Source organism: Carcharhinus amblyrhynchos, unplaced genomic scaffold, assembly GCF_965287045.1.
Source record: "Carcharhinus amblyrhynchos unplaced genomic scaffold, sCarAmb.v2.hapA chromosome_167, whole genome shotgun sequence".
NCBI classification, from domain to species: domain Eukaryota; kingdom Metazoa; phylum Chordata; class Chondrichthyes; order Carcharhiniformes; family Carcharhinidae; genus Carcharhinus; species Carcharhinus amblyrhynchos.
This window is the reverse complement of record NW_027649907.1, coordinates 200001-212500: the sequence shown is the minus strand read 5'-3', so window position 1 is coordinate 212500 and position 12500 is coordinate 200001. Positions and strand designations below refer to the sequence as shown.

The window sequence follows — 12500 nt, the reverse complement described above, 5'->3', positions numbered from 1 at the left end:
GCAGAGCGGCGCTCCCTCAGCACTGACCCTCCCACAGTGCGGCGCTCCCGCAGCACTCTCCCTCCCACAGTGCGGCGCTGCCTGTGCACTGACCCTCCCAAATTGCGGCGCTCCCTCAGCACTGACCCTCCACAGTGCGGCGCTCCTTCAGCACTGACCCTCCCACAGTGCGGCGCTCCCTCAGCACTGACCCTCCACAGTGCGGCGCTCCCTCAGCACTGACCCTCCCACAGTGCGGCGCTCCCGCAGCACTCTCCCTCCCACAGTGCGGCGCTGCCTGTGCACTGACCCTCCCAAATTGCGGCGCTCCCTCAGCACTGACCCTCCACAGTGCGGCGCTCCCTCAGCACTGACCCTCCCACAGTGCGGCCTTCCCAGAGAACTCACCCTCCCACAGTGCGGCGCTCCCTCAGCACTGACCCTCCCACAGTGCGGCCCACCCAGAGAACTCACCCTCCCACAGTGCGGCGCTCCCACAGCACTGACCCTCCCACAGTGCGGCGCTCCCTCAGCACTGACCCTCCCACAGTGCGGCCCTCCCAGAGAACTCACCCTCCCACAGTGCGGCGCTCCCTCAGCTCTGACCCTCCCACAGTGCGGTGCTCCCTCAGCACTGACCCTCCCAAGGTGCAGCACTCCCTCAGCACTGAACCTCCCACAGTGCGGCGCTCCCTCAGCACTGACCCTCCCACAGTGCGGTGCTCCCTCAGCACTGACCCTCCCACAGTGCGGATCTCCCTCACAACCGACCCTCCCAGAGTTTGGCACTACCTCAGCACTGACCCTCCCACAGTGCAGCCCTCCCAGAGAACTGACCCTCCCACAGTGCGGCGCTCCCTCAGCACTGACCCTCCCACAGTGCGGCGCTCCCTCAGCATCGACCCTCCCACAGTGCGGTGCTCCCTCAGCACTGACCCTCCCACAGTGCGGCGCTCCCTCAGCACTGACCCTCCTACAGTGCAGCGCTCCCTCAGCACTGACCCTCCCACAGTGCGGCGCTCCCTCTGCACTGACCCTCCCACAGTGCGGCGCTCCCTCAGCACTGACCCTCCCACAGTGCGGTGCTCCCTCTGCACTGACCCTCCCACAGTGCGGCGCTCCCTGTGCACTGACCCTCCCAAAGTGCGGCGCTCCCTCAGCACTGACCCTCCACAGTGCGGCGCTCCTTCAGCACTGACCCTCCCACAGTGCGGCGCTCCCTCAGCACTGACCCTCCCACAGTGCGGCCTTCCCAGAGAACTCACCCTCCCACAGTGCGGCGCTCCCACAGCACTGACCCTCCCACAGTGCGGCGCTCCCTCAGCACTGACCCTCCCACAGTGCGGCCCTCCCAGAGAACTCACCCTCCCACAGTGCGGCGCTCCCTCAGCTCTGACCCTCCCACAGTGCGGCGCTCCCTCAGCACTGACCCTCCCAAGGTGCAGCACTCCCTCAGCACTGAACCTCCCACAGTGCGGCGCTCCCTCAGCACTGACCCTCCCACAGTGCGGTGCTCCCTCAGCACTGACCCTCCCACAGTGCGGATCTCCCTCACAACCGACCCTCCCAGAGTTTGGCACTACCTCAGCACTGACCCTCCCACAGTGCAGCCCTCCCAGAGAACTGACCCTCCCACAGTGCGGCGCTCCCTCAGCACTGACCCGCCCACAGTGTGGCGCTCCCTCAGCACTGACACTCCCACAGTGCGGCGCTCCCTCAGAACTGACCCTCCCACAGTGCGGCGCTCCCTGAGCACTGACCCTCCCACAGTGCGGCGATCCCTGAGCACTGACCCTCCCACAGTGTGGCGATCCCTCAGCACTCACCCTCCCACAGTGCGGCGCTCACTCAGCACTGACCCTCCCACAGTGAGGGGCTCCCTCAGCACTGACCGTCACACAGTGCGGCGCTCCCTCAGCACTGACCGTCCCACAGTGCGGCGCTCCCTCAGCACAGACCCTCCCACAGTGCGGTGCTCCCTCAGCACTGACCCTCCCACAGTGCGGCGCTCCCTCAGCACTAACTCTCTCACAGTGAGGCGCTCACTCAGCACCGGCCCTCTAACAGTGCGGCACTCCCTCAGCACTGACCCTCCTACAGTGCGGCGCTCCTTCAGTAGTGACTCTCCCACAGTGCGGCGCTCCCTCAGCACTGACCCTCTAACAGTGCGGCACTCCCTCAGCACTGACTCTCCCACAGTGCGGCGCTCCCTCAGCACTGACCCTCCCAGAGTGCGGCGCTCCCTCAGCATTGACCCTCCCGCTGTGCGACAGTCCCTCAGCGCTGACCCTCCCACAGTGCGACAGTCCCTCAGCACCGACCCTCCCACAGTGCGGCGCTCCCTCAGCACTGACGCTCCCAGAGTGCGGCGCTCCCTCAGCATTGACCCTCCCGCAGTGCGACAGTCCCTCAGCACTGACCCTCCCATCGTGCGGCGCTCCCTCAGCTTTGACCCTCCCACAGAGTGGCGTTCGTCTGCACTGTCCCTCCCACAGTGCGGCGCTCCCTTGGCACTGACCCGAGTGCGAGTGTGAAGGAGACAGAACTATGATCACTATTCCCTCAAATGCTCCCCCAGAGAGAAATCCGGCAATTGCCCAGTTTCATTCTGCCATGCCAGGTCTCCAGAGAGCCCAGAATACTAAACATTGCAAAGACACTCACCATGCCTGTCCGCGTTCTCCGAAGATTCCACAGAATCTGTTTAAAAAAGAGATGGAGATAATACACTGTTAGACCCAGTTCCAAAATCCAACGTTCCCTGGTAAGTTACTCCCACAGTGCGGCACTCCCACATCACCGACCTTCCCACAGTGCGGCGCTCCCTCAGCACTGACCCACCCAAAGTGTGGCACTCCCTCAGCGCTGACCCTCCCACGGTGCGACACTCCCTCAGCACTGACCCTCCCACAGTGCGGCGTTCCCTCAGCACTGACCCTCCCACAGTGCGGCGCTCCCTCAGCACTGACCCTCCCACAGTTCGGCGCTCCCTCAGCACTGACCCTCCCACAGTGCGGCGCTCCCTCAGCACCGACCCTCCCACAGTGCGGCGCTCCCTCAGCACCGACACTCCCACAGTGCGGCGTTCCCTCAGCACCGACCCTCCCACAGTGCGGCGCTCCCTCAGCACTGACCCTCCCACAGTGCGGTGCTCCCTCAGCACTGACCCCCCAACAGTGCGGCGCTCCTTCAGCACTGACCCTCCCACAGTGCGGCGCTCCCTCAGCACTGACACTCACACAGTGCGGTGCTCCCTCAGCACTGACCCTCCCACAGTGCGGCGTTCCCTCGACACTGACCCTCCCACAGTGCGGTGCTCCCTCAGCACCGACCTTCCCACAGTGCGGCGCTCCCTCAGCACTGACCCTCCCACAGTGCGGTGCTCCCTCAGCATCGACCCTCCCACAGTGCGGCGCTCCCTCAGCACTGTCCCTCCCACAGTGCGGCGCTCCCTCAGCACAGACCCTCCCACAGTGCGGTGCTCCCTCAGCCCTGACCCTCCCACAATGTGGCGCTCCCTCAGCACTGACCCTCCCACAGTGCGGCGCTCCCTCAGCATCGACCCTCCCACAGTGCGGCGCTCCCTCAGCACTGTCCCTCCCACAGTGCGGTGCTCCCTCAGCCCTGACCCTCCCACAGTGCGATGCTCCCTCAGCACCGACCGACCCACAGTGTGTCGTTCCCTCTGCACTGACCGTCCCACAGTGCGGCGCTCCCTCAGCATCGACCCTCCCACAGTGCGGCGCTCCCTCAGCAACGACCCTCCCACAGTGCGGCGCTCCCTAAACTCCGACCTTCCCACACTGCTGTGCTACATCAGCAATGACCCTCCCGCAGTGCGGCGCTCCCTCAGCACTGACCCTCCCACAGTGCGGCGTTCCCTCAGCACTGACCCTCCCACAGTGCGGCGCTCCCGCAGCACTCTCCCTCCCACAGTGCGGCTCTCCCTCAGCTCCGACCCTCCCAATGTAATCTACCCTCACTCAGATACATTTTGGCATCTGCACAGAACCCTGAATAACAGATAAAAGTCATTCAACAACAGGATGAGGTGGGGAAAAAAAGATTGAAATTAAACATGGTTTGAAACACATCTTGTAACGATGAAATCCTGATGTGTAACTCCCACAGTGCGGCGCTCCCTCAGCACTGACCCTCCCACAGTGCGGCGCTCCCTCAGCACTGACCCTCCTACAGTGCAGCGCTCCCTCAGCACTGACCCTCCCACAGTGCGGTGCTCCCTCAGCACTGACCCTCCCACAGTGCGGCGCTCCCTCAGCACCGACCCTCCCACAGTGCGGCGCACCCTCAGCACTGTCCCTCCCACAGTGCGGCGCTCCCTCAGCACTGACCCTCCCACAATGCGGCGCTCCATCAGCACTGACCGTCCCGCAGTGCGGCGCTCCATCAGCACTGACCCTCCCACAGTGCGGTGCTCCCTCAGCACTGACCCTCCCACAGTCCCGTGCTCCCTCAGCACTGCCAATCCAATATAAACCATGCTTATTCAGATCCACAACAGGATCTCCACAGAGCCCTGAGCAATAAATACTGTAAAAACACTCACTGTCATAGTGCCCCTTGGGTTGAATGTGAAAACCTGGTAAAAAAACAAAATGCCATTTTAGATTGCCTGTTTGGCAACATGCGAAAACCTGGTTAAAATAAAAGATTGAAATAAAACATTGTTAGAACCTGTGCCAGGTATGACCAAATCCTGGAGTCAAATTCCCACAGTGCGGCACTCCCTCAGCACTGACCCTCCCACAGTGCGGCACTCCCTCAGCACTGACCCTCCCACAGTGCGGCGCACCCTCAGCATTGACCCTCCCACAGTGCGGTGCTCCCTCAGCAGCGACCGTCCCACAATGCGGCGCTCCCTCAGCACTGACCCACCCACAGTGCGGTGCTCCCTCAGCACTGACCCACCCACAGTGCGGTGCTCCCTCAGCACTGACCCACCCACAGTGCGGTGCTCCCTCAGCAGCGACCGTCCCAAAGTGCGGTGCTCCCTCAGCACTGACCCACCCACAGTGCTGTGCTCCCTCAGCAGCGACCGTCCCACAATGCGGCGCTCCCTCAGCACTGACCCACCCACAGTGCGGTGCTCCCACAGCAACGACCGTCCCAAAGTGCGGCGCTCCCTCAGCACCGACCCTCCCACAGTGCGGCGCTCCCTCAGCTCCGATCCTCCAACAGTGCGGTGCTCCCTCAGCACGGACCCTCCCATAGTGCGGCGCTCCCTCAGCACTGACCCTCCCACAGTGCGGCGCTCCCTCAGCACTGACCCTCCCACAGTGCGGCGCTCCCTCAGCACTGACCCTCCCACAGTGCGGCGCTCCCTCAGCACTGACCCTCCCACAGTGCGGCGCTCCCTCAGCACTGACCCTCCCACAGTGCGGCACTCCCTCAGCACTGACCCTCCCACAGTGCGGTGCTCCCTCAGCATTGACCCTCCCACAGTGCGGCGCTCCCTCAGCACTGACCCTCCCACAGTGCGGCGCTCCCTCAGCACTGACCTTCCCACAATGCGGTGCTCCCTCAGCACTGACCCTCCCGCAGTGCGGCGCTCCCTCAGCACTGACCCTCCCACAGTGCGACTCACCCACACATGGATTGAGGTGTGATAATGCTCCAATCAAACAGAGCAACATCAAACGGAACCAGAAAATCCTGCAGGAATAAAACACAGAAAATATCGATTCCCAAATAAACAATGTCTTTGCGAAGGAGGAACACTGTCCCCATCAAACACTCCCAGGACAGGTACAGCACGGGGTTAGATGCAGAGTAAAGCTCCCTCTACACTGTCCCCCCATCAAACACTCCCAGGACAGGTACAGCACGGGGTTAGATACAGAGTAAAGCTCCCTGTACACTGTCCCCCCATCAAACACTCCCAGGACAGGTACAGCACGGGGTTAGTTTCAGAGTAAAGCTCCCTTTACGTTGTCCCTCATCAAACCGGGTGTTAGCGATGGAAAGGTGGTAGGACTGGAGGGTCTTAATGACATTACTGTTACTAGAGAGGCGGTGCTCGACAGACTGGAGGGGCTGATTGTGGACAAGTCCCCAGGACCGGATGGAATGCATCCGAGGGTTCTGAAAGAAATGGCGGAGGTGATAGTGGATGCCTTGGTGGTTATTTTCCAGACGTCGCTGGATTCCGGGGAAGTGCCGGAAGATTGGAAAACGGCTAATGTTACGCCGTTGTTTAAGAAGGGTGGCAGGCTAAAGGCAGGGAATTATAGGCCGGTTAGTTTAACGTCTGTTGTGGGTAAAATGTTAGAATCTGTCATTAAGGAGGAAATTGCGAGGCATCTTGAGGGGAATTGCTTGATAGAGCAGACGCAGCACGGTTTCATTAAAGGGAAGTTGTGTCTGACAAATTTACTGGAGTTCTATGAGGATGTGTCTAGGGCAGTGGATAGAGGAGAGCCGGTGGATGTGGTCTTTCTGGATTTTCAGAAGGCGTTTGACAAAGTGCCTCACAAGAGGTTATTACAGAAGGTCGAGGGACATGGAGTTGGGGGTAGGGTGTTAGCGTGGATAGAGGATTGGCTGTCAAATAGGAGGCAGAGAGTGGGGGTCAACGGGTGCTATTCGGATTGGCGGATGGTGACTAGTGGAGTGCCCCAGGGGTCGGTGCTGGGGCCTCAGCTATTTACCATTTATATAGATGATCTGGAGGAGGGAACCGAGTGTAGGGTGTCGAAATTTGCTGATGACACCAAGATTGGGGGAAAGGCAAATTGTGCGGAGGGTGTGGAGAGTCTGCAGAAGGATCTAGATAGGCTGGGCAAATGGGCCAGGAAATGGCAAATGGAATTTAATGTTGGCAAGTGCGAGGTGGTCCACTTTGGTAGGAATAATGGTAGGAAGGACTATTACTTACGTGGAGAAAAACTGCAGCATGCGACTGTGCAGAGGGACCTCGGGGTCCTTGTGCATGAGTCGCAAAAACCCAGCTTGCAGGTGCAGCAGGTGGTCAGGAAGGCGAATGGGATGCTGGCCTTCATAGCGAGGGGGATTGAATATAAAAGTAGGGAGGTCTTGCTGCAGCTGTATAGGGCATTGGTGAGGCCGCAACTGGAGTACTGTGTGCAGTTTTGGGCACCGCACCTGCGCAAAGATATTTTGGCCTTGGAGGGAGTGCAGAGGAGGTTTACTAGGCTGATACTGGAGTTGAGGGGGTTGAGCTATGAGGAGAGGCTGAATAAACTGGGCTTGTATCGTTAGAGTTTAGAAGAATGAGGGGAGATCTCATTGAGACGTATAAGATGATGAATGGGATGGATAGGATAGAGGTGGAGAGACTCTTCCCGCTCAGAAAGGACAGTAGGACTAGAGGGCACAGCCTCAAGATAAAGGGGAGGCGGTTTAGAACGGAGTTGAGGAGGAACTTCTTCACTCAAAGGGTGGTGAATCTCTGGAATTCTCTACCCGTTGAAGTGGTGGAGGCTGCCTCGCTAAATATTTTTAAGACGCGGGTTGATGGGTTTTTGATAAGCGAGGGGATTAAGGGTTATGGGGAGAGGGCGGGAATGTGGAACTGAGCCACGACAGATCAGCCATGATCTTATTGAATGGCGGGGCAGGCTCGAAGGGCTGGATGGCCGACTCCTGCTCCTATTTCTTATGTTCTTATGTTCCCCCTGTCTCCCTATCCCCTCAATTAGACCCACACTCGGAGCACAGTTCCCGACTCCCTATCCGCTCGGTTAAACCAACACTTGGAGCCCAGTTCCAGTCACCTGATCCCCTCGGTTAGACCCACACTCGGAGCGCAGTTCCCGTCTCCCTTTCCCCTCGGTTAGACTCACACTCGGAGCACAGTTCCCGTCTCCCTATCCCCTCGATTAGACCCACACTCAGAGCACAGTTCCCGACTCCCTATCCCCTCGGTTAGACCCACACTCAGAGCACAGTTCCCGACTCCCTATCCGCTCGGTTCCACCCACACTCAGAGCACAGTTCCCGACACCCTATCCTCTCGGTTAGACCCACACTCAGAGCACAGTTCCCGACTCCCTATCCCCTCGGTTAGACCCACACTCAGAGCACAGTTCCCGTATCCCTATCCCCTCGGTTAGACCCACACTCGGAGCACAGTTCCCATCTCCCTATCCCCTCGGTTAAACCCACACTCGGAGCTCAGTTCCCGTCTCCCTATCCCCTCAGTTAGACCCACGCTCGGAGCACCGTTCCCGTCTCCCTATCCCCTCGGTTAAAACCACACTAGGAGCACAGTTCCGGTCTCCCTATCCCCACGGTTAGACCCACACTCGGAGCTCAGTTCCCGTCTCCCTATCCCCTCGGTTAGACCCACACTCGGAGCACAGTTCCCGTCTCCCTATCCCCTCAGTTAGACCCACACTCGGAGCTCAGTTCCCGTCTCCCTATCCCGACTGAGGAAAGATTAGAGGGGGTAGCGGCGAGATTGTGGGGCTGGGGTTATAATTCGATCAAACAATGGCCGATCGAAGGGGAGAGCAGGAAGTGGACGGGCAGAAGGGTCTGTTTGAATCCTGCGTTGGTTCGATCTCAGTGTCCCAGATTGAGGAATTCTCCTTCCCTCCCTTTCTATCTCTCAGTTTCGTGCGGCGTTCCGAAGGATATCGTACACGGACACTTTGAATATGTGACAACGCACGGGGTCACGTCGTATCTCTCTGCGATCAAATATACTTGTGACGCAAACTACCACGAAAGAGATTTCAGCGATGAAGGTGGGTTCGAGAAATCTGTCCACAGACAGAGCTGAGGGAGCACTGCACTGTGGGAGGGTCGGTGCTGAGGGAGCGCCGCACTGTGGGAGGGTCAGTGCTGAGGGAGCACCGCACTGTGGGAGGGTCAGTGCTGAGGGAGCACCGCACTGTGGGAGGGTCAGTGCTGAGGGAGCACCGCACTGTGGGAGGGTCAGTGCTGAGGGAGCACCGCACTGTGGGAGGGTCAGTGCTGAGGGAGCGCCGCACTGTGGGAGGGTCAGTGCTGAGGGAGCACCGCACTGTGGGAGGGTCAGTGCTGAGGGAGCGCCGCACTGTGGGAGGGTCAGTGCTGAGGGAGCGCCGCACTGTGGGTGGGTCAGTGCTGAGGGAGCGCCGCACTGTGGGAAGGTCGGTGCTGAGGGAGTGCCGCACTTTGGGAGTAACTTACCAGGGAACGTTGGATTTTGGAACTGGTTCTAACAGTGTATTATCTCCATCTGTTTTTTAAACAGATTCTGTGGAATCTTCGGAGAACGCGGACAGGCATGGTGAGTGTCTTTGCAATGTTTAGTATTCTGGGCTCTCTGGAGACCTGGCATGGCAGAATGAAACTGGGTAATTGTTGGATTTCTCGCTGGGGGAGCATTTGAGGGAACAGTGATCATAGTTCTGTCTCCTTCACACTCGCACTCGGGTCAGTGCCAAGGGAGCGACGCACTGTGGGAGGGACAGTGCAGAGGAACGCCACTGTGTGGGAGGGTCAAAGCTGAGGGAGCGCCGCACTGTGGGAGGGTCAGTGCTGAGGGACTGTCGCACTGCGGGAGGGTCAATGCTGAGGGAGCGCCGCACTCTGGGTGGGTCGGTGCTGAGGGAGCGCCGCACTGTGGGAGGGTCAGTGCTGAGGGAGCGCTGCACTGTGGGAGGGTCGGTGCTGAGGGAGCGTCGCACTGTGGGAGGGTCAGTGCTGAGGGAGCGTCGCACTATGGGAGGGTCGGTGCTGAGGGACTGGCGCACTGTGGGAGGGTCAGTGCTGAGGGAGTGCCACACTGTTAGAGGGCCAGTGCTGAGTGAGCGCCTCACTGTGGGAGAGTTAGTGCTGAGGGAGCGCCGCACTGTGGGAGGGTCAGTGCTGAGGGAGCACCGCACTGTGGGAGGGTCAGTGCTGAGGGAGTGCTGCACTGTGGGAGGGTCGGTGCTGAGGGACTGTCGCACTGTGGGAGGGTCAGTGCTGAGGGACTGTCGCACTGCGGGAGGGTCAATGCTGAGGGAGCGCCGCACTCTGGGAGGGTCAGTGCTGAGAGAGCGCCGCACTGTGGGAGAGTCAGTGCTGAGCGAGTGCCGCACTGTGGGAGAGTCACTACTGAAGGGGCGCCGCACTGTAGGAGGGTCAGTGCTGAGGGAGTGCCGCACTGTGAGAGGGCCAGTGCTGAGTGAGCGCCTCACTGTGGGAGAGTTAGTGCTGAGGGAGCGCCGCACTGTGGGAGGGTCAGTGCTGAGGGAGCACCGCACTGTGGGAGGGTCAGTGCTGAGGGAGTGCCGCACTGTGGGAGGGTCGGTGCTGAGGGCGCGCCGCACTGTGGGAGGGTCAGTGCTGAGGGAGCGTCGCACTATGGGAGGGTCAGTGCTGAGGGAGTGCCGCACTGTGGGAGGGTCGGTGCTGAGGGAGCGCCGCACTATGGGATGGTCAATGCTGAGGGAGCGCCGCACTGTGGGAGGGTCAGTGCTGAGGGAGCGCCGCACTGTGGGAGGGTCAGTGCTGAGGGAGCGTCGCACTATGGGAGGGTCGGTGCTGAGGGACTGTCGCACTGTGGGAGGGTCAGTGCTGAGGGACTCTCGCACTGCGGGAGGGTCAATGCTGAGGGAGCGCCGCACTCTGGGAGGGTCAGTGCTGAGGGAGGGCCGCACTGTGGGAGGGTCAGTTGTCTGGGAGGGCCGCACTGTGGGAGGGTCAGTGCTGAGGGAGCAGCGCACTGTGGGAGGGTCAGTGCTGAGGGAGCGCCGCACTGTGGGAGGGTCAGTGCTGAGGGAGCGCCGCACTGTGGGAGGGTCAGTGCTGAGGGAGCACCGCACTGTGGGAGGGTCAGTGCTGAGGGAGCGCCGCACTGTGGGAATTTGTCTCCAGGATTTGGTCATACCTGGCACAGGTTCTAACAATGTTTTATTTCAATCTTTTATTTTAACCAGGTTTTCGCATGTAGCCAAACAGGCAATCTAAAATGGCATTTTGTTTTTTTACCAGGTTTTCACATTTAACCCAGGGGGCACTATGACAGTGAGTGTTTTTACAGTATTTATTGCTCTGGGCTCTGTGGAGATCCTGTTGTGGATCTGAATAAGCATGGTTTATATTGGATTGGCAGTGCTGAGGGACACGGGACTGTGGGAGGGTCAGTGCTGAGGGAGCACCGCACTGTGGGAGGGTCAGTGCTGAGGGAGCACCGCACTGTGGGAGGGTCAGTGCTGAGGGAGCGCCGCACTGTGGGAGGGTCAGTGCTGAGGGAGCGCCGCACTGTGGGAGGGTCAGTGCTGATGGAGCACGGGACTGTGGGAGGGTCAGTGCTGAGGAAGCACCGCACTGTGGGAGGGTCAGTGCTGAGGGAGCACCGCACTGTGGGAGGGTCAGTGCTGAGGGAGCGCCGCACTGTGGGCGGGTCAGTGCTGATGGAGCGCCGCACTGTGGGAGGGTCAGTGCTGAGAGAGCGCCGCACTGTGGGAATTTGTCTCCAGGATAAGTTTGTTCCTGGAACAGGTTCGGCCCGTGTTTTATTTCAGACTTTTATTTAACCAGGTTTTGGCATTGACCACAGGGGGCGCCATGACGGTGAGTGTTTTTACAATGTTACTTCCTCTGTGCTCTGAGGAGATCTTGATATGTATCTGAATAAGGGTGGATTATGATGGACTCGCAGTGTTGAGGGAGTGCCGCAATGTGGGAGGGTCAGTGCTGAGGGAGGGCCGCACTGTGGGAGGATCAGTGCTGAGAGAGCGCCGCACTGTCGGAGGGTCAGTGCTGCGGGAGCGCCGCACTGTGCGAGTGTCAGTGTTGAGGGAACGTCGCACTGTGGGAGGGTCAGTGCTGAGGGAGCTCCGCACTGTGTTAGGGTCAGTGCTGAGGGAGTGCCGCACTGTGGGAGGGCGTTGCTGAGGGAGCGCTGCACTGTGGGAGGGTCAGTGCTGAGGGAGCGCCGCACTGTAGGAGGGTCAGTGCTGAGGGAGCACCGCACTGTGGGAGGGTCAGTGCTGAGGGAGCGCCGCACTGTGGGAGGGTCAGTGCTGAGGGAGCGCCGCACTGTAGGAGGGTCAGTGCTGAGGGAGCACCGCACTGTGGGAGGGTCAGTGCTGAGGGAGCACCGCACTGTGGGAGGGTCAGTGCTGAGGGAGCACCGCACTGTGGGAGGGTCAGTGCTGAGGGAGCACCGCACTGTGGGAGGGTCAGTGCTGAGGGAGCGCTGCACTGTGGGAGGGTCAGTGCTGAGGGAGCACCGCACTGTGGGAGTTTGTCTCCAGGATTTGGTTATACCTGGCACAGGTTCGAACTATGTTTCATTTCAGTCGTTTGTTTTAACCAGGTTCTCACATTCAGCCCAGGGGGAACCATGATGGCGAGAGTTTTTGCAATATTTATTGCTCTGGGCTCTGTCGAGATACTGTTGTGTATCTGAATAAGGGTGGATTATATTGGATTGGCAGTGCAGAGGGAGCGCCGCACAGTGGGAGGGTCAGTTCTCTGGGAGGGCCGCACTGTGGGAGGGTCAGTGCTGACGTAGTGCCAAACTCTGGGAGGGTCGGTGCTGAGGGAGCTCCGCACTGTGG

General features: G+C 60.1%; 2 protein-coding genes across 2 annotated transcripts in view; one reads left to right on the top strand and one right to left on the bottom strand.

The window, feature by feature from the left end:
- LOC145338767 (haptoglobin-like) overlaps positions 1 to 3972 on the bottom strand; it is a 7557-nt gene extending 3585 nt beyond the window's left edge. Inside the window, exons 1-2 of the mRNA XM_080183155.1 lie at positions 3957 to 3972; positions 2644 to 2679 (exon numbers count right to left, since the gene is read on the bottom strand). Coding sequence (XP_080039281.1) covers positions 2644 to 2679; positions 3957 to 3972 — 52 coding nt within the window. The remainder of the gene's footprint in view (positions 1 to 2643; positions 2680 to 3956) is intronic.
- A 4479-nt stretch (positions 3973 to 8451) lies between these two features.
- Positions 8452 to 12500, top strand: part of LOC145338766 (haptoglobin-like) — a 6779-nt gene continuing 2730 nt past the window's right edge. Inside the window, exons 1-3 of the mRNA XM_080183154.1 lie at positions 8452 to 8494; positions 8574 to 8708; positions 9200 to 9235. Coding sequence (XP_080039280.1) covers positions 8452 to 8494; positions 8574 to 8708; positions 9200 to 9235 — 214 coding nt within the window. The remainder of the gene's footprint in view (positions 8495 to 8573; positions 8709 to 9199; positions 9236 to 12500) is intronic.